Here is a 19,301-nt window from a genome sequence, read left to right on the forward strand (position 1 = left end):
TAGAAGCAGAAAAACCCGGAGATCCTCTTTAAAAAACAAGCAAATTGCTCTGGACAGGATTTATTTTTCATTCGATTCAGAATATTTCCTCTTCCTTCTTTTAAAAAAGGTTGTCCTGATGAAAACGCCCATATTTCCATCACAGCCTTTAGAGTCTCTTTGGCACTGTAGAAGCTGAGAGGACGTCGCTGACGGCCGAGGGCGAGAGGAGCGTTCACATTTCTTCCAGGGGGTTTCAAACCAAAGCTTCAAACACATGAAGCTTCAGACAGATTCAGAAGTCTGTTTCTTTTAATGTTCACATCCTGGATTAAACCAGGGACGAGCGTCAGACTTCAACTCACAGTTCAACTCAGAGCGCTGCTGTCGTCGTGGAGATGAAGGTTCAGCTCAGTCTGAACCTTCCTGGTTCTCTAAGATTGGATCTGAGGAAAACAATGTCTGGTTGTTAGCTGTTAAGATGCAATGGCTTTGTGTGTGTGTGCATGTGTGTGTGTGCGTTACCTGTCAGTGTGCTGCTGATGTTGGGGGGTGACACAATCAGCACAGAGCTGCCAGATGTTATCCCAGAATGCACCACTTGATCCTCAACAGAGGGGGAGCTCATCTCCTGACACACGAACACAGTGAAACAGTGACTTCATGTTCTGAGCTTTTTCTAGAAACACGTAAATAATGGATCTAGAGTTTAAACCTTGTCGGTGAAGCCGTCTGTCATTGGCTCCTGTGTTTCCGTGACAACGCTCTCTGAACTCTCCAGGAGACTTGTGGCGTCGAGGTGGTTTTCCTGGCCCTGCCCCTCCGTCTCCACCACCAGCTGTGATTGGCTAAGAGGGTCGGAGGAGGCGGGGTCAGAGGTGACCGTCTGGATGATGACACCGTCGCTGGAGCAGAGGCCGTCCGTCTGAGGAGGGAAAATCCAAATCAAATAAACTGGACCCATGAACAGACCCGGGGGCCCGAGGAGTCAGGGGCCCGGGTGGGAACAGAACTTTTTCAAACTGACCGACAGGCTGTGAAGGATGATGTGTTCGTGTGGCGACGGGGACGAGCCTGTCGTCAAGGTAACAGTGCTGTTACCAGACAAACTGAGAGGGAGGCCCTGACCGGTGGAGAGGCTGAGCGGCAGGCCCTGATTGGACGTCGTCTGGAGGTAGTAGGTCCCTGGGGTGCCGGTGGGCTGCAGGTGGAACGACTAAAGGGAAAGATGAAGAGAACGAAGGAGTGAAGACGAAGAAACGTTAGAAAGTTCTAGATGCTGTTACCGAAATATAACAACACAAGATTTATAACAACTATTCGATAGAATCAGGTCTCAGTTAAGAATCAAACCCAGCTGATGTGTAAAGTCCAGAGTCTACAGGGACAAAGAAAAAAGAACGTACAGGCAGAATCTCGAAGGTCTGCAGAGCTCCTGTGTTCAGAGTGATGGTTTCACTGTCGCTGGCGGCTGCTGAGGAATCTGCAGCTGAGAGATTAACAAACAGGAAACAGAGCTGAACAACGCAGATCTGCAGATTGGACTGTTATTATTGTTAATATTATTATTATACAAGAGCAGCGGACATCGTCACGATGTCTCTGAAACCAGTTTACTGTTAAATCAAAACAAGACAGATGTTGCGGTGAGTCTCACCCAGATGTGTGATCTGCAGCGGGATCTGGACGGGAATCTGCAGCGCCGCCACAGAGCTGGGGGCGGGGCTGCTGCCGCTCTCCTCCAGTCGGGCGAGACGGATCTGGAGCGAGGAGGAAGAGGAGGAGGGACTCCCCGGGCCGGATCCAGTCTGTTGTGATGACTCCATCACCTCCTGTAGGCCCTTCAGTAGGACTGACACATTCACACACGTCGACTGTTGTTCATAATAACGTGTGTGTGTGTGTGTGTGTGTGTGTGTGTGTGTGTGTGTGTGTGTGTGTGTGTGTGTGTGTGTGTGTGTGTGTGTGTGTGTGTGTGTGTGTGTGTACCTATGAAGGGGATGTCCTTGTGATTGGCTACTTGTCTCTTGATGCTCCACCACTTCGATCGCAGCCACTGAGGCGACCGCACGCTGCTCCACCCGCCTGCGAGATCCTCCCACTTGATTTCGTTCTCGTCCTCCACCTCCACCTCCAATATCCTGCCACACGTCATTTCACGTTAACAGACGTGTCGTTTACACTCAGGTGAGTTCACGCTTCAACTCGACCACGACGTACCTGCGCACAAGGTTCAGGTCGTCCTCCTTCGTCCACTCCGTTCCTCCACTGTGTTTCCAGTTCAGGTAGTTCAGCCATTTCGACCTGCACTGCTTCTCGGAGCGTGTGCGGACTTGATCGGCGACTGACGCCCAGGAGACGCCCCCTGTGACCGCCGACCCCGGCGTCATGCCCGCCATCTCGTACACAACCTCGGCTAGACGTCGTTCCTCCTCCTCACTCCACTTACCTGTTTGAAAAAGATATAAATATATAAAGTGTTTCTGCAGATTCACACAATGAATGAATCATAGACTGTAATTAAACGGACCAACAGGGACTTTTTGTTTAAAACCACACACACACACACACACACACACACACACACACACACACACACACACACACACACACACACACACACACACACACACACACACACACCTGTGTTGCATGTGTCCTTCATCAGTCGGCAGCGGTCTTTAACAGAAGATGCGCTGCGACCCAGAGCTGCTCCGATTGTCGCCCAGTCGTTCCCGTGTTTCTGCCTCAACCTGAACACGTCAAACACACATCAAATAAACACACACACAAAACTTAACATGCGATTATTTTATTACTTTATTTAAATGTTAAAATAAACACAAAGAGTTCACTCACGATTTCAGCTTCTCTATCTCATCAGGATTATACCTTTAAAAAAAACATGAAAATTAAAAGTCAGAAAATCTTAAAAGTTAGCATGTTTTGGTTTTTTTCCTGGAACACTCACTTGCCGACGTGGTTGCGGTTGTCGTACATCCGCAGAACTCGCCTGTAGACGGCGAACAGCGGCCTGTTTAACCCCAACGCCACCGAGCGGTAGAAATCCTTCCTCTCCTCTTTGGACATCTCGAAAATGATCTCTGCCGGGTCTTCGATGCCTCGGTCCTGAAACACACAAACACACGCTCACACAAACACGTACAGAACAAAACATAACACAAAGACAGGAAGTAGCGTACCTTCACATATCGGTCGATGTTGCTCATCAGGAGGTCGATCTCCTCTTTGGACCACATGCCCTGCTTCCACTTATGACCTGAGGAGGAGAGGAAGTTAAGAACTAGAACCCAGGATCTCACATTTTCATAAAGACATAATGAAAGAAACGTTTCCTACATGTTCTCGTCTGTGGAGAAGAATCTGTAGAACTGATATTTTAGTTCGTCTCTGATCATTGGTGGAATGTACCTTTGTTGGCCAACGTGTCTTTGTCTTCTTTTGTTGTGAACCAGGCTTGACTGACAGGGGACACCTCTGCCTTCTGACTGGACGACAGAGCGTCATCGTCCTCCTGCAAAATCTGAGCAAACGGAGAAATGTTTCAAAACCAGACTTTGAATGAAGCGTCTGCCTCCTCCATGTCAGCAGACGGGACATGGTCCAAATAGAAAAGTCAGAGTTAGACTTTCTCAACCCCCCCCCCCCCCCCCCCCGTCCATTTTAGGCCGTGAGCGCCCTCTAGTGGGCCGTGAAATGTTTTCAATTTGATTCAAACTGATGACGTAGTTGGCCGCGACGGCCGCGTACGTCATCAGCTTGAGACGCCCAGTTGACAGGTGAGCTAATGCTAACCGCTACACTGTGTGGAGCGATGGGAAAGTTCGTCCAGCGGAAAAACAACGACAGTAACTCTGCTAACCCACCGGAGTACGGTAAAACCCCGATTTCATTTCATGTGGTTTTGTTGACGGAGGAGACGATGGAGAGCAGAGGCCCGGGGCAGAGAGCCGAGAGCCCGGAGCAGAGAGCCCGGAGCAGGGAGCCCGGAGCAGGGAGCCCGGAGCCCGGGGTCCAGGGTGTGGAGTGCGGCTTGACGCCTCCAAACTGAAGACGACTCCCACAGAAAGGAAAACGGACTGAAAACACAGGACAGGTCTGTGCTTTGATTTGAAACTCTAAATGTGCACTGAGAGCCAGCTGCTGCTGCTGCTGCTGGTTTAACTACTTCCTTGTTTGTATTCTACTGAATTATTAGTTCTTGTGTTGATGAACCAGACTCCAGCTTTTTACTGCTGCAGCAGTTTGAACATGAAGAAGTCTGTTGGGTTGAACTTCATATGAATGGAGGATGTTGCATGTGCAGCTCCACAGAATCTTTCATATTATAAATCCCTCTGGACAGAGACTTCGTTTTTTCTTGTCACTCTCATATCATTTTTAAAGAACCTCATAGTTTTTTATGTAAACTTTGTATTTGATGGATGTAAAACAGGGAGGGGCTTTGTTGTAGATATTTAATACAATTAAGATATGACAAAGACTAGAATCAATTAGCCAAATGTAATTAGGGATATATGTGTTAATGGGCCCTGGACCACTACATGTGTTAATAGGGCCTCGAAGTAAAAACAGTGCGAGGTTTCTATTCTGCTGATTAAACGTCCTCTCATGCCTGAAAGACGTAGAAGCAAAGGAAGGGAAAAAGTTTGAACTCTACCTGGATCTGAGCGACGCCCTCCTCTGTGAGGTCACTGTCTGCTGTGGCCGTCATCGTCACCTCGAAGCCTTCGTCGTTCTCTGACACTGTGGAGACGACAGAAAAAAATAAACGATAAATCGATCAGGATCTGCTGGTTTAGTTCAGACGTTACATCAGTGATAATGTAAAAATAACAAAACAGTGTTGGTCTCACTCGGTAACGTGACGACAGAAAACTGAGGTGCTCCTGTGTTGTCCTGTTCTTCTGTCGAGAGGCGCAGCTTCTTCTCAAGGGGCTCCGACTCTTCATCTACACACACACACACACAAACAGCAAACACAAAAGTAAATTTACTTTTTCTTCACTATCAGAAGTTCCCAGTGAATAAAATAGTAACAATAAACTTCTATCATGATTAAACACCAATCGTATTGTCGTGTGTGTGTGTGTGTGTGGACCCACCATTGGGAGGACAGTGCAGTATGATGCTTCCATCACTGTCCTGAGTGAGCGTGACGGACTTGACGGTTTCTAACGTTGCACCGTCGTCGGCAGCCGAACTCATCCTGCAGCTGCTCACAAATAAAACACACACTGATTAAACTCACACACACACACACTGCTCTGTCCCAGTCTCAGGTTTGTGTTGTTACTGTCTCACCACTTCATAATATTCAAAGTGTTATTACGGAAGACTGAATTGATTATAAAAATTAGTTTTAGAACAGACCAAAGTGTGAAATACAAATGCTGTAATTTTTAATAAATAATGATCAAGATTGTGTTAACTGTGATTACGGCTGCAAATAACTAATTGTTTATTAATGATAAAACAATCATATATTTGGTTGTTCTTGTGTTTTCTTTTTATTTGTAGTTATTTATAATCAAGTTTGTGATTAAACTGTAAAATGTCAAGACTCAATTACATTTGTTTGTCACAAAGGTTTGATAACATCTTCATTATGGACATTTTATACACATCAGAATGCGTCCGGCTCTGGAAGTGATTAAATCAGACAAGTCTTTGAATGAATAATTCAAACTGATATGAGTCAGCAGGCGACACACTAACCTGGAGACATAAGAAATAAATCATCACTCTGAAATATCAAGATGACTGTGAAGATGTTTATTTTTCCACTTTTACAAAATACACATGATTATATTTCAGTGAGCATCAGTGGCCAAAGAGAAGAAACTATTTTAACGCATGTTGTGCTTGTTGGACAGTTGGAGCCAAAGATTCTGTGATGACGTATCAGTGGATTTGATTAATTTAAAACTGATTTGATCAAAACAATTGTAATATTGAAATCACGTTTCATCACAAGTGAGTTCAGCTTTATTTCAGACTCATTGGTCCTTATCATTATAAGAGATTAGAATAAAGATGAATGGACAGACTTTGGTTCCAGTGTTTTCAAGATAAGGATTTATTGTCACTAACTGTTTTAAATCAAATCAGCTTAAAACTATTAAAATCACTTGATAACTCATTCAGTTCACATTCATTCACTAATGTCCACTTGAATTAAACTTGAGCTGGAAGTGGTTCAGACTAAAGGTTGTCTCACAAATCACACTTTTAATTATGTGCAAACAGAATCTCAATATTCAGGATGAACGTTTATGAGAATTAAAATGAGCCTCTGTCATTTCTTTATGTGACGAATGAAAACAGATAAAATGAATAAACTAGAATCCACTGTCGCCACATCCACACATGAATGTTGAACCTGCTCCACATCACAAACACTCAGAGACCTCAGCCCTCCTCCATGTTTGCTTCTTCTCTCATCCTTAAATTCACCATTTTTTGAACGGGGTTTGGTTTGAGCTCCCATGTTTGTGTGTGTGAACCGGACACAAACCGCGAGGATGCGGCTCAGACTCCTCGGCGGAGTTTGTGTTTCTGATTCACAGTTTTTTAATGTTTCCTTCTGATCGTCGCTGGAAATAAAACCGCGCGTTTTCGTGTTAAAATCAGTCCGAAGGAAACAAACAGACGCTGAGCGGCGGTGCTAGCTGTTAGCACGCAGCTAGCCGCGCCGCTAAATGAAGAAAACTCTCCGGCGCCATGTTTAACTCGACCCGCTGGAGCTTGTCGCGTCCGTTGCGGGGTTTTCACGCACTTCTGCCGCTTTTTCGCTGCGTTTTTGCGGCGGTTTCTCTGCGGCCGGAGCTCCGGCGGCTCCCTCCGCCGAACACGAGCGGAATTTAACTTTAGATTCTCGTACTTACTTCCTGCTTTGGGTCCGGGGACTTGAGTGATGAACAAAGTACCAGGATGGAGGCTGAGCGGCCCAGGGCCCGGAGCGAGGCGGCCAGGTCCGGCCGAACATCCGTAAATCTGCTTCCACATTTAATCTTTATCTCCTGCCCTTTATATTGACTCTGGGAATCTAAAGTGTTTATTATTTCATTATTATTACAAACTGCTTCTTCTAATTCTTCTGATGTAACCTTTCTAACATCAGACCATGTTCATATGAAGCAAAGACAAGCATCACGCTGTCAAACGTAAGAAGCTGGAACTTTTCAACAGAACGAACAATGAATGAACATTAAATCAATAATTATTCACGTTAACAATTTGATTGATTGTTTTATTTCAGTCAATCGTGTTGGTTGAATATTTTTTATCGATATTTTAACCCTAAAACTTTCCCCATCTTTATTTGTAACGTCAATTTCACAGAAGATGAGAATGTGGTTGAAAGTCCCGTAAAGTATCAGTAGGAGACCTTGAGTTATGAATTATATATTTGTTTTCCTTCTAGAACTTTTTTTTAACTTTCATTATTTCTATTATTCATTTTTATTTGATGCTTTTGTGAAGAAAACTACATTTTATAAAGCTGCTTATTCGGTTTGCGTGAAAGAGTCAAACCTGGCAACCGCTTTGTGCGCTCTAAAACTCCGTCCGGGCAACAATTTAAATAATTTAAGCATTTATTCATTTCATGGAATTTAAAAACGTAAAGTTTGACTTTTTAAAGTAAATTTTAAATTTGATCAATGAAACAAAGTTTGAACAAAACTTTGGCGCAACAACGCCTCCCGCTTTCTAATGGCAACATTAGTTCCGCCGTGGTTTTCCGCCGGACCCTTCTTGCTGACGTACGGAGCAGTGGAGCTGCTAAAATCCAAACATCTGAAACGTTCGTGTGAAGCTTCTGTGAAACATGGAGGAGCCGCCGACCAGAGTGTGAGTCCGACTCATTCACACATGAAACCCTCGGTGCTCATGAGCAGAGGGACCGTGTCGTTGTTTGTGTCTCGTTGTGTTGATGTGAAATGTGCGTTAAACGTGTGTTTGCAGTTTGGCCTGTGGAGACGTGGAGGGGAGACTCAGCGCAGTTTTCAGTCGAGTGCAGAACATCCAGAAGAAAACGGGACAGTTCGACGTGAGGCTCCGCTTTTATTCTGAAACGTCTCGATATTCACACAGTGGAGAGGAAGATTCATTGTTTTAATGTTTTATTGTGAAGGTGTGAAGGCTGCTGCTTGGATTTTACTTTTAAAACTAACTTCATGAAACATATGAACATTTTGTCTTTTTAGCTGGGATGTAAATTTACTCCAGTATTTATTTATCTTCAATCCACATTCAACTTTATTCATTTGACTCCTTTAGTGACTTTAAAGGGTTAAAAGTTTTTTGAACATCACAGTTTCACATCCTTTTATCACATATATTTGGATTTGCTGTTTTTCATTTTAACATTTTTAAAGCAGGATGAAAATGTGACTTTTCTCTATTTCCTGTACTTAACAAAACTAAATCATCAACCAATGAATCAAGAAAACAAATCTACGGGTGAATAAAATAGTTCTTAGTTGCAGCTCTACAGAAAAACAGAAAATAAAAAAACAGGCTCCACCTGAAGCCACAACAGTAAAATGAGTAAAACAGATTATTATTTAAATTCTGAATTTCGTTTGTTTGTTTAGTTGTTGTTGTGCGTCGGAGAGTTTTTCGGGACGACACCAGAGGCCGAGGCCGAGTGGCAGCTTTACAAAACTGGAGCCAAGAAAGGTACGAACATCTGGATCAAACAGCTGTTTCACCACTGGCAGGTTTGGTCCCACGAGCTGTGGCCACATGGGGGCGCTGTTGTATGGATTTTAGATTATAGGTGACACACAAACTGTGGAGAAAGACTATAACACATAATAAAAGAGTATTTCATGTAATCTCTGTGTATTAAAGGTATTGTTGAGGTACCATGGAGGCCTGAGACACGTGAGCACAGGGTTAAATACACACATGAATAAATAAACACAAAGAAAACTCAGTAAAACGTGATAAACAGGCTGAAGTTTAGATTCCACTCTTGATTTGTCTGATGTTCAGTTTTCAGTTTCTTTATTGTCTGCGTCTCGTTCGTCCTCAGCTCCCATCCACACCTACGTCCTGGGAGCAGCGAGTCAGGAGACGGCGAAGAAGTTCCCCGGAGCTGACGGCTGTGAGCTGGCTGAAAACATCACGTATCTGGGTGAGACTCTGTGACGACCAATCACCAAACAATCAAACTCCTGATTTATTAAAACATGAGAGAAGTTTTAATCCGACAAAAAGTTACTTAAAGTTTTCTTATATAAAGTTTCCGTGTTCAAACATCGTTCATGGCCGTGTGTCTCAGGTCGGCGTGGCGTGTTCACGGGCGTGTCCGGACTACAGATCGCCTACGTCAGCGGTCGGGAGGCCCCCCAGGAACCGGCCCCGGCTCACTGCTTCACCGCCAAAGATCTGTCGGCTCTCGTGGCTCCGCTGACCAGCAGCTCCAAGTTCAGAGGCGTCGACATCCTGCTGACGTCACAGTGGCCGCGGGGGGTGTGGCACTTTGCAAACAACCCGGTAACGAGGATTTTTTTTTTACGAAACTTTAGTTTTTTTACTGAACTTCAAACGTCTACACTGTGTGATGTGCACGAAAGCTCCAGAGCAGCTGTTCCAACGTCAAACGTCTTGTTTCCTTCAGAGATTGAACTCTTCGTTGTCTTCGTTGTCTCTGTTGCAGGAAGTGAACACAAAGTTCTGTGGAAGCAACTCCGTCGCCAACCTCGCAGACAAGCTGAAGCCGCGATACCACTTCGCTGCACTAGAGGGCGCTCACTATGAGAGACTCCCGTACAGGTGAACTAGAAGAACGTCACAGAATATTTATTTTGCTCCTCAGGTTTTTTTTTTAACTCAAAGTTCGACATTTAATCGAATAATGACGATGATGGTCGGTGACAAACATCTGTGGTTGACACATCCTGACTGATCGTCCCTGTGTGTCTCCTGTGTGTCTCCTGTGTGTCTCTTGTGTGTCTCTTGTGTGTCTCTTGTGTATCTCCTGTGTGTCTCCTGTGTGTCTCTTGTGTGTCTCCTGTGTGTCTCTTGTGTGTCTCCTGTGTGTCTCTTGTGTATCTCCTGTGTGTCTCCTGTGTGTCTCTTGTGTGTCTCCTGTGTGTCTCCTGTGTGTCTCTTGTGTGTCTCCTGTGTGTCTCTTGTGTATCTCCTGTGTGTCTCCTGTGTGTCTCTTGTGTGTCTCCTGTGTGTCTGTTGTGTGTCTCCTGTGTGTCTCTTGTGTGTCTGTTTCCTCAGAAATCACGTCGTTCTCCAGGAAAACGCTCAACACGTCAGCCGCTTCATCGCCCTGGCAACTGTCAACAACCCTGCCAAAAAGAAGGTGTGTGTTAAACACAGTGATACGAGCTCTTAATCTTGTTGCACCGTTAATATGTTTGTGTGTCAGACTTTAAAAGTGTGTGTGTGTGTCTGTGTGTGTGTCTCCGCAGTATCTTTACGCCTTCAACATTGTCCCCATGAAGACCATGGATCCATCAGAGCTTGTGAAGCAGCCGCAGGACGTGACAGAAAACCCGTACAGACGCTCCACGAAAGACAAGACGGACACGTTGAAGACGGGCTTCAGCGCCGCCGAGGAGGAGGTAGAGTTGCTAAAAAGCACTGGAGCTTCTTTTTTCAACACGTTTCAACCAGATTGTTGTAAAGTTTAAAGAATTCCTCGTTTCAAAGATCTTAAAACTGCACGGCAGCTCTTTGATGTGGTCATTTTATTCTGAAAACTCAACCCTGTTCCTGTACTTCCTGTCGTGTGTCCAGGAGCCGGCCCACCAGTTCTTCTTTGACCTGAGCAAGAACCAGGGGGGGCCTCACCGGGGCCGCGGCAGGAAACGACATCCAGACGGAGACGGACGAGGACGAGACCAGCAGCACGATGGAGACGGGCATCATGGACACAAACAGCCGCGCCGACACCGTGAGTCCGACCAGCCGACGCCGCCAGCGTCTGTTCTTCTCTGAAAACAAGTTTTAAATGATTTCTCTTCCACTTGCATCAAAATCATCGACATTATTCAGTTTGACGTCATCATCAAACACGTTTATTATCTTGGACTTGTCGATACATTATTCGTCTTATCGACCAGTGAATCATGAAAATGTCTCCTTGGTGTTGTCGTGTGCAGCTCAGCCCACTGGTCCGTGCTGGTTCTGTTTGGCGAGTCCTCAGGTGGAGAAACATCTGGTCATCAGCATCGGATCACATGTGAGTTTCTATGCGAGGTGGAGACCAGTTGCTGTGAAGCTTCTAGTTGAATAAGTTCTACACTTTGTATTTTGTGTGTGTTTGCAGTGTTACTTGGCTCTGGCCAAAGGCGGCCTGACCCCCCACCACGTCCTGATCCTGCCCATCGGCCACTACCAGTCTGTGGTGGAGCTGAGCTCTGAGGTGGTGGAGGAGATGGAGAAGTACAAGTCGGCCCTGAGGAGTTTCTACAAGAGCAAAGGCGAGCGCTGCGTCGTGTTCGAGAGGAATTACAGGAGCCAGCACCTGCAGCTGCAGGTAGAGACGAAAACACACAACGATTCACGTTCAGTCAAACAACGCAAACAGTGTTTCAGTCAGAGGTGACGTCATCTTTTACATCTGAAGAGGCCGTTCGTGTTCATTTGTCTTAAAGTCACAGAACAATGATGTTAGACACAATTCAACACAGCGGAATGACCACAAAGAGACACAATGAGACACACAAAGAGACACACAAAGACCAGAGAGATAGAAAACAACAGTTGAGAGACACAAGGGACTCAAAGCAACACAAATCGACTAAAGAGAGTAAGATGAGGACAAATTAGAAATGATGCAAAACGATGATTAAGAGACAGACCCACAAAGTGAAATGATGATAAACAGAAACACAACGACCACGAAAAGATGTCAAACAACAATAAAGACACACAAAATGACTGAAGAGAGAAAAGTAGAATGACCACAGATGGACTCAGGAGGGAGAACAGTGACAGTGAGAGAAGCTAAATAACTGGACACACAACGACAAGTAAGACACACAACAACCACAAAGAGATTCAAGAGGTAAAGAGACAAAACAATCAAAGAGAGAAGTGAAATCACCACAAATGGACGAAGGGAACAGACACACAAAGCTGAATAACTACACACAGCACGACCACAGAGATGCAGAATGAAAACAGAAGCACACAACAAAGATTAAGACACACAAAACACACGACGTGACCATGACGTGTTTGTGCTTTGTTGCCGTTGAGGTGGTCCCGGTGCCGCTGGACCGCTGCACCACCGATGACATCAAGGAGGCGTTCACGGTCCAGGCTCAGGAGCAGCAGATGGAGCTGATGGAGATTCCTCAACATACGGAGCTCAAACAGGTACACGTGAGAACACACACAACTACACACAGTACACATACTGCAGCGTGTGTGTGACTCTGTGTGTGTGTGTGTGTGTGTGTGCAGATTGCTCCCCCAGGGACGCCGTACTTCTACGTGGAGTTGGACTCGGGGGAGAAACTCTTCTATCGCATCAAGACAAAATTCCCTCTGCAGTTTGGAAGGTGAACCATCAAACTCTTCTTCTCTCAAGCTTCATATTTTCAAACCAGTGGATCACGAGCACCAGAGTTCATACAAACAACTACACAACTCGTTCTCTCTCTCTCTCTCTCTCTCTCTCTCCGAACACAGGGAGGTTCTGGCGAGCGAGGCGCTGCTGAACATCCCGACCCGAGCCGACTGGAAGGAATGTAAACAGAGTCGAGAGGAGGAGGAGGAGAGCTGCCAACGGCTGAGAGACGACTTCCAACCGTACGACTTTGCCTGGGAGGACTAACACACACACACACACACACACACACACGTTGAGCTTCAGATGGAAACCACTGGACAACCTTCAACCCGACACTGAGACGTTGGTCAGATTGAGTTTCAGCCGTTTCAAGTCTTGATGCTAAGCTAAGAGCGGCTAAGTCCATTCACACATGAAAGTCTGTTTGAACTTCTCGTCTTATTTTTCGAACACTGTCTTTGAATTTTGTTCTGTTTCAAACCAGTGGTTCATTTTTTAATAATCCTCCTGGACGAGGAGTTTTGAGTTTTATGAGTAAATCTCAGTTCAAAGTTTCTTACATTGGTTTTTTCAGACGCAACAAATGATTTAAACGAAGAATTAGTTTTTTTTCAGTCTTTTGTTTATGGACGTGAAGATGAAATGGAAAAGTTACGATAAACACAGAAACTCAAACAGAATTTTTTTTACGTCTTGTTCAAAAAGTGAATCCGGAGAGTTTCAGAGTTTATGAAACTCGCTGGATTCACTGGAGTATAAACAATAAACGTTAAACTCAGTAAACTTTTCTATGACTTTAGAGTCTGGTTTTAATTCAGTCTGGTGAAACTGGTTTTTAAATGTTTTGTAAATGAGCCTCAATCATTAAACTCTTATTTTGGGATTCTGGTGTCGTGTCGGTCAGTTCTATCTTGAGGTCACGACCTTTTAAACGTTCAGGCTCAAATAATCGTCTGAACTTCACACAACAACAAAAAAACATTTACTCAGTTTAACACATTAATTCATTTATTTGTCATCTTATATATATTTAAAGTGTTTTCAGTAACATTTGGTTATAAAACTCCTCGGTTCGGCTTTTATTAAAAAAATAAATCAAAGCTTCAAACGTGTCAAAATAAAACACGTCACAGTAAAATTCCGTTAGCTGCAGACAAAGTCGGTTTCGATCAAAGCTCTTCACAAATTTCAGACTCCGACGAAACCAAAGTGATTAAAGAACAACAGGAGTGATCCTCGGCGTCCTCCAGGGGGCAGCAGAGTCTGATGTCTTCTCTGTCAGTTCGTCGATGTTAAATTTATCAAATAGAATAAAAACACGTTTTTACTTTGGGTACAAATATAAAGTAAAATTAAAGATCGGTGTCTCAGGCTCCGCACGGTCACAGCTGGTCATCCTGTACGGATCCAGGCAGGAAACTAACAGATGTGATTATTACATCAAACTGATATTAACTCTGAAGCAGCGGGCGAGTTAAAGACGGAGGGTTCGGTTTTCAGACAAAGTCTCTGGACCTCTTGATGGCGCAGCAGAGCATCATGCTGAAGATCATCCCGAAGATCTGCAGACAGACGGAGGAGCGTCGAGCTGGTTAGTTCGACTGACACGATAAACAGAAGAACAGAGTTTCTACATTTTAAATGAAAAGAAGATTATCACATGTTTAAAGAGCTGGAGACGAGAGTTCAGGTGAGTTTGATGCTTCACTCGTGACTCTGAGGTTATAAATAAATAAATGAAAGTAGAACGTCTCTCAGTGGAACTCAGATTCTAACTTCTGCTGATCTGTTCTCGTCCACAGACTCACCATGATGACTCCGATGCCGATGCCCACTCCACCGATGATGTGCAGTTTGTTGTTGAACATCTCGTCGATGGCGGTAGGGCAACTCTGACGGGAGAGCAGAGGAGCGACAGACGTGAGTTCAGCGACAGTCGAAGTTTCTCTGAATATCTGAAGGTTCTGTGACCAACAATAAACCGTGCTGATGTGGCGTTACCGTGACGATGAGGCCTTCCCGGTCAGGGCAGGTGTCTTTGGCCGCATCGATCACCGTCCCGGTCGGACCGCAGCAGTTCAACTGTGACGAGGACACGAGGAGAAATACTTCAGATCTCGTTACACACACGTGAACATGAAGAGTTCTGATGCAGAGCAAAGACACTCGAGGTTTTTGTTTTAAAACAACAACATGTCAGTGTGGACGAAGCACAACTGAGTCTTCAGCCGGTTAATAAGACGAGCTGAGGTTCGTGTTCTCACGCCGAAGTGGATGAGACGCAGCGTCTCCTTCAGGGCTTCTTGTTTGGTTTGTCTGTAGTTGGAATACGTCTGTTTATAAAACTCTGTCACGTCCTCCACCACCTGAAAACAGAGACGACCATGAATACAAACACATTCACCACCAACACTGAAGTGTGTGTGTGTGTGTGTGTGTACCCTGTCTTTGTTGGAGAGGCCCCAGGTCCCAGCAGCCACCTCCACGGCGAAGATGACGAGCAGGAAGAGGAAGAACTGAGGAAGAAAACGAGAGATTCTAACATGTTCAGATTATTTCTTTAACCGTTTCCATTTTCAACCAAAACATTTTTTCTTCTGACCCGAGGAGTCCCCCCCCCATCTAGTTCCCTCTACAGCAGAGACACCGTGACTCACCAGTCCCAGCATGCACGGCGACTCTTTGATGGCTCCGCAGCATCCGAGGAAGCCGACGACCATCATCAGAGCCCCGGCTGCGATCAGGATGTACACACCTGCGGCATCGACAAACTTTCATCAGTAACGACAATAATCTAACATTCAAATTCTAATAATTGAAATATGACAAAACTCGGACGCGAACACACGAAGACAAAGACTCGATGTGGATTTCTGGTGAGAAGAGATTTAAAGTCGTCAGTTTTTATTGAGGCCTCGTGAGCGTGAATCATAAACTAAACACGAACAACAACCACTGGAGTCACGAGGAAATCAGCCCGAAAAAAACTAAACAAAGAAAATCCTCCTCCGCTGGTCTCAGAGCTGTTATTAAGATGTTTGTCATTTCAGACCGCTCCTTTGTCGCCTCGCTGCCCACTTCACTTCTCAGTTTGATGGAAGAGCAGCACAAAGAGACAGAGGAGGGAGCCGCTCTGTCTTTCTGTGACAGCGCTGAGACAAAGACGTCCCTGTCCTGCAGAGAAGAAAGACGTCTGTGTGTGTGTGTGTGTGTGTGTGTGTGTGTGTGTGTGTGTGTGTGTGTGGACGAGCTCAGTGGCCTCAGATGACCTCTGTCCACCCTGCGGTCGGAGGCAGGTTGCTGCTGGAGCTCGGCCCCGCAACATGAGGTGACAACCACATCCTTTAATACTTTATCTTCAACACAGGACCCAAAGAGTATTTGTACACAGTATCCGAGTTCTTCCTCTAATGAAGCCACACGTTTCCGCCTCACACCAGTAACAGCATCATGAAGCATTGATGCTCTGACAGGCTCTTAACGCCACACTGCTCGCACAGGCCTGAAACTTTAATGATGTCAGAGTGAAGCAGCACTTCCTGTCGACTGCTCGGCCTTTAACCATCAAGTTCTTTTTAAAAGCTGCTCCACACACTTCCTGATCTCTGACATATTGAACATGAGGGCTGTCTCGTGTTGACTCTTCTGTGTTTGAACGTCAGAACTCACCAGTGAAGAAGACGGTGGGCGAGTCCTCTCCTTCAAACAGTCCTGCCGTCCTGGAGTCGAACCGCAGCCAGAGACCCACGGCCAGAACTCCAGAACCTGCCAACTACAGGAGAACACCGACGCAGGAGGTCACGTCCTGTTAATATCGTTCTGATCACACAGTTAATATCAGAAAGATTTAATACTTCCACTACATGAAAGGGTTTATCTCGGTGTTCATACTCAACATGAATCTAGGAAAGAATCTGAATTTTTCATATCGTCGTATAAACAAAGTTCACAGCAACCTTGACCTTTGACCTCTGATCAGATCCTGAGATATCGAGCTCAGCGGAAAAACTTTCATCTGCACTGAAGAAGGAAACTCAAAGTTTAGAGGTGAATGTTTTTGTGTGTGTGTAACAGGATTTGAAGTATTGTCCCTTGTGTCCTCATCACAGTTGAACTGCTGCTGCGGATTCCGACTGGGACGGTGATGGATGCGGCCAAAGACAGGGAAGAACTCATCGTCATGGTAACGCCACATAAAGATGCAGTAACACGGTTTTATTGTCGGTCACTTGTTAAAATAACTTCAGGTGCTGCCGTCAAACCGCTGCTCTAGAAAATGAAATGATTTAATGGATTTTTTCGGTTGACGTCTGGCCTTGTAGTTACAGCCACTTGCTGATGGGGGGCGCTGCAGCACCCTGAGTATGTCTACATTGTCTTTTCATCATCTGGTGTCCAACAAACAATACAGAGTAGGACTGAGTGGTGGACGGTGACGTGTTGCTGCAGTGAATCGCTCTCTGCAGGCTCGAGTGTTTGTGCAGACGCAGCACTGAGTCGCTCGCTCTCATTAACCTCAGACTCAAAAACAACCATTAGCTGCTCGACCACCACAAACATCAATCATCTGAGGTTCTGCAGCTTCTCACTCTGAAACACGAAGCTGAGCCTCTCGGACTCACATGGAGGAAAACATTCATTAGAGCAGAAGCAGCTGTAAACAGATGACGTCAGTAAACACAAAGGAGGCAGCGAGGACAACGACTCACTCACATCCTTAAATATTCTGTGTCCAACAAGTGTCTCTTGAAGGGACATTCTTTAACATGCAGTTTGTTTTTTTTGACTCCAGCCTGATGTGTCGCTCCACCAGTTTGGATCTGACGTCACTTCCTGATGAGACACCGCAGCAGCTCAACAGGTGATTTCACTTGAATCCTTCTCAGTGTATCAGAGAACTCTGTCCCGCAGCAACATCAAGCTGGACACGCTTTTCTTTTTTCATTAGTTAATTAAAGTCACGACAGAAGTTCAGACTCAACGTGAGAGATTAAAAACTCTTTTGTCAAACTTCAGACTCTTGTGTGGTGAAATCACCGAGAGCTCGTCAGTGAGGCGAGTACGTACCCAGAAGAGGAAGTTGAAGACAAACAGCAGGTATTTGATGCACTGAAGTCCCCCCATGACTCTGAGCTCAGGACTCAAACAAACGAACTCCTGAACAACACTCAACACAACCAGCTGCAGCTTCTCTTCTCTTTTTGAGTGTGAGCCACACCTCACCTGGCAATGTGAGCAGGTGAGGGGGGGAGGGGCGGAGAGAACAGCTGGAGGGAGGAGGAGGAGGAGGTGAGGAGTGATGAGACGCAGCTGAATGTGATTAAACACAACTGATCAACGTGTCGATCGGTTTATTTATCAAAGTGTAAAACTGTTCATCATGAATCAGACTGATGATGAAATGATCTACTGACACGTTTATTAATATTTAAATATCAAACGAAGGAAAGAAGAGAAATCACAGCATCGTTTGTTTCAGTTCTTCATTCACATCATGTTTGTCTCTGAGCTGCTGATGCCTCATCTTTCACTTCCTCCATCCCTCTCTCTTCGTCCCTCTCTTCGTCCTTCTCTCCATCCCATCCCTCCATCCCAGTCCACACCCAGACCCTTAGAAATCATTTAAAAACCCGGGACATGAGTGGAGCTGGAGACTGAAGAGAATATTTAAGGGAAAAGATAGAAAATTATTTTATTTTTTTAAAAAGAAGAGAGAAACAGGACGAAGATAGAACCACTTGAGCCGAATAACGCCACCTGCTGGTAGTTTTCTGAACCTCTGCTGACAGATTCAGTTCAACTTCAATTAAACAAAGTACAGAATCAGATATTTAACTCAGAGAGGTTTATATTACTACGTTATTTAAATATGATTACTATATCAATCTATTCTAACGTTTCCTTCCACAGCTTCATATTAGAGATAAGATCTGATTTCAACGGGTTTTTAAAAAGTATTTCATATTTGTGTCTCATTTTTATAGTTTTGTTTCGTGTTGTTTTATTCTTATGTATTTCACAAAGCGCTCTGGGAACTTTTTTTTTTAAAGTAAAATAAAATAAAGTTTTATCATCATTTATCAGTAGAATTCAAACTCAAACAGCTTCCGTTACCAAACTTCGTTAAAAAATCTCTGGATTTAACGTTTGTGTCGTTACAGCCCGAAACACTCTCAACAAAAAACACATCTTAAGTGTTCACGACACTAAAATCAAGCTGTTCTGTAACTCGGCAGAGAAGACAGGTCCATATTAAATAAATCACGCTCATTTAATGGAAATGTCAACTTCAAGTTCGTGCTCATTTGGTCCCGTTAGCGTGCTAAGCTAACCGCCGTGTAAATAAAGTGTAAATCAATATAAAGAGTTTTTTTTTAAATGTCGTCACTCACCCAGAAGACGAAGTTAAAGATGAACAGAGCGTATTTAACACACATTTCCCAGCTGGTCAGAGCCGCCATCTTCTTCTCTGCGTCTGTTCTTCAACTAACAAACTGTTTTCTGAAGAATTCACTTTAAATGGAAACGAGCGGATCCGGAGTCACTCTGGTGCCGCTGCCTCCGTCTGTTCTGCTCGGTCGGTTCCTTCACAGTCAGCTGCTGGGAGGAAACTGATGATGATGAGGATGATGAGGATGATGAGGATGAACACCCACAGACACAAAAGAGAAACTCATTCATCTCTTCTTCTCTTCTTCTCTTTCTTTTCTCTCTTTTCTTTCTTTTGTTTTTTAACCTTTGGACGATTTACAAA

General features: G+C 44.8%; 3 protein-coding genes across 4 annotated transcripts; 1 reads left to right on the forward strand and 2 right to left on the reverse strand.

Moving 5' to 3' along the window:
• Positions 1–27: 27 nt before the first annotated feature.
• Positions 28–7,616, reverse strand: dmtf1 (cyclin D binding myb-like transcription factor 1). The gene is made up of 17 exons (XM_020111189.2): positions 6,888–7,616; positions 5,106–5,215; positions 4,857–4,952; positions 4,661–4,746; positions 3,412–3,523; positions 3,183–3,259; positions 2,951–3,108; positions 2,839–2,871; positions 2,623–2,732; positions 2,200–2,428; positions 1,969–2,120; positions 1,637–1,831; positions 1,386–1,468; positions 1,007–1,195; positions 695–904; positions 505–610; positions 28–425 (listed from the first exon to the last, which is right to left on the reverse strand). The coding sequence occupies exons 1-17, from the start codon at positions 6,986–6,988 to the stop codon at positions 391–393; spliced, it is 2,082 nt and encodes a 693-aa protein (XP_019966748.2). The 5' UTR covers positions 6,989–7,616; the 3' UTR covers positions 28–390.
• cwf19l1 (CWF19 like cell cycle control factor 1) lies at positions 7,431–13,430 on the forward strand. The gene is made up of 14 exons (XM_069519588.1): positions 7,431–7,854; positions 7,969–8,053; positions 8,601–8,685; positions 9,044–9,145; positions 9,293–9,507; positions 9,671–9,786; positions 10,243–10,327; positions 10,437–10,589; positions 10,765–10,921; positions 11,130–11,209; positions 11,297–11,506; positions 12,232–12,351; positions 12,439–12,536; positions 12,667–13,430. The coding sequence occupies exons 1-14, from the start codon at positions 7,832–7,834 to the stop codon at positions 12,809–12,811; spliced, it is 1,674 nt and encodes a 557-aa protein (XP_069375689.1). The 5' UTR covers positions 7,431–7,831; the 3' UTR covers positions 12,812–13,430.
• A 107-nt stretch (positions 13,431–13,537) lies between these two features.
• On the reverse strand, positions 13,538–19,158 carry LOC109644010 (CD9 antigen-like). Of its 2 annotated transcripts, none has more exons than XM_020109288.2 (8): positions 18,940–19,158; positions 16,217–16,319; positions 15,205–15,302; positions 14,989–15,063; positions 14,812–14,913; positions 14,549–14,629; positions 14,356–14,439; positions 13,538–14,109 (listed from the first exon to the last, which is right to left on the reverse strand). In XM_020109288.2, the coding sequence occupies exons 1-8, from the start codon at positions 19,006–19,008 to the stop codon at positions 14,044–14,046; spliced, it is 678 nt and encodes a 225-aa protein (XP_019964847.1). In that variant the 5' UTR covers positions 19,009–19,158; the 3' UTR covers positions 13,538–14,043. The 2 variants fall into 2 exon arrangements, with proteins under 2 accessions (XP_019964847.1, XP_069375699.1); XM_069519598.1 differs by lacking the exon at positions 18,940–19,158 and adding an exon at positions 17,615–17,773 and having other exon boundaries at positions 13,906–14,109.
• Positions 19,159–19,301: the final 143 nt, after the last annotated feature.

The sequence above is a fragment of the Paralichthys olivaceus genome, chromosome 23 (genome assembly GCF_024713975.1).
Source record: "Paralichthys olivaceus isolate ysfri-2021 chromosome 23, ASM2471397v2, whole genome shotgun sequence".
NCBI classification, from domain to species: domain Eukaryota; kingdom Metazoa; phylum Chordata; class Actinopteri; order Pleuronectiformes; family Paralichthyidae; genus Paralichthys; species Paralichthys olivaceus.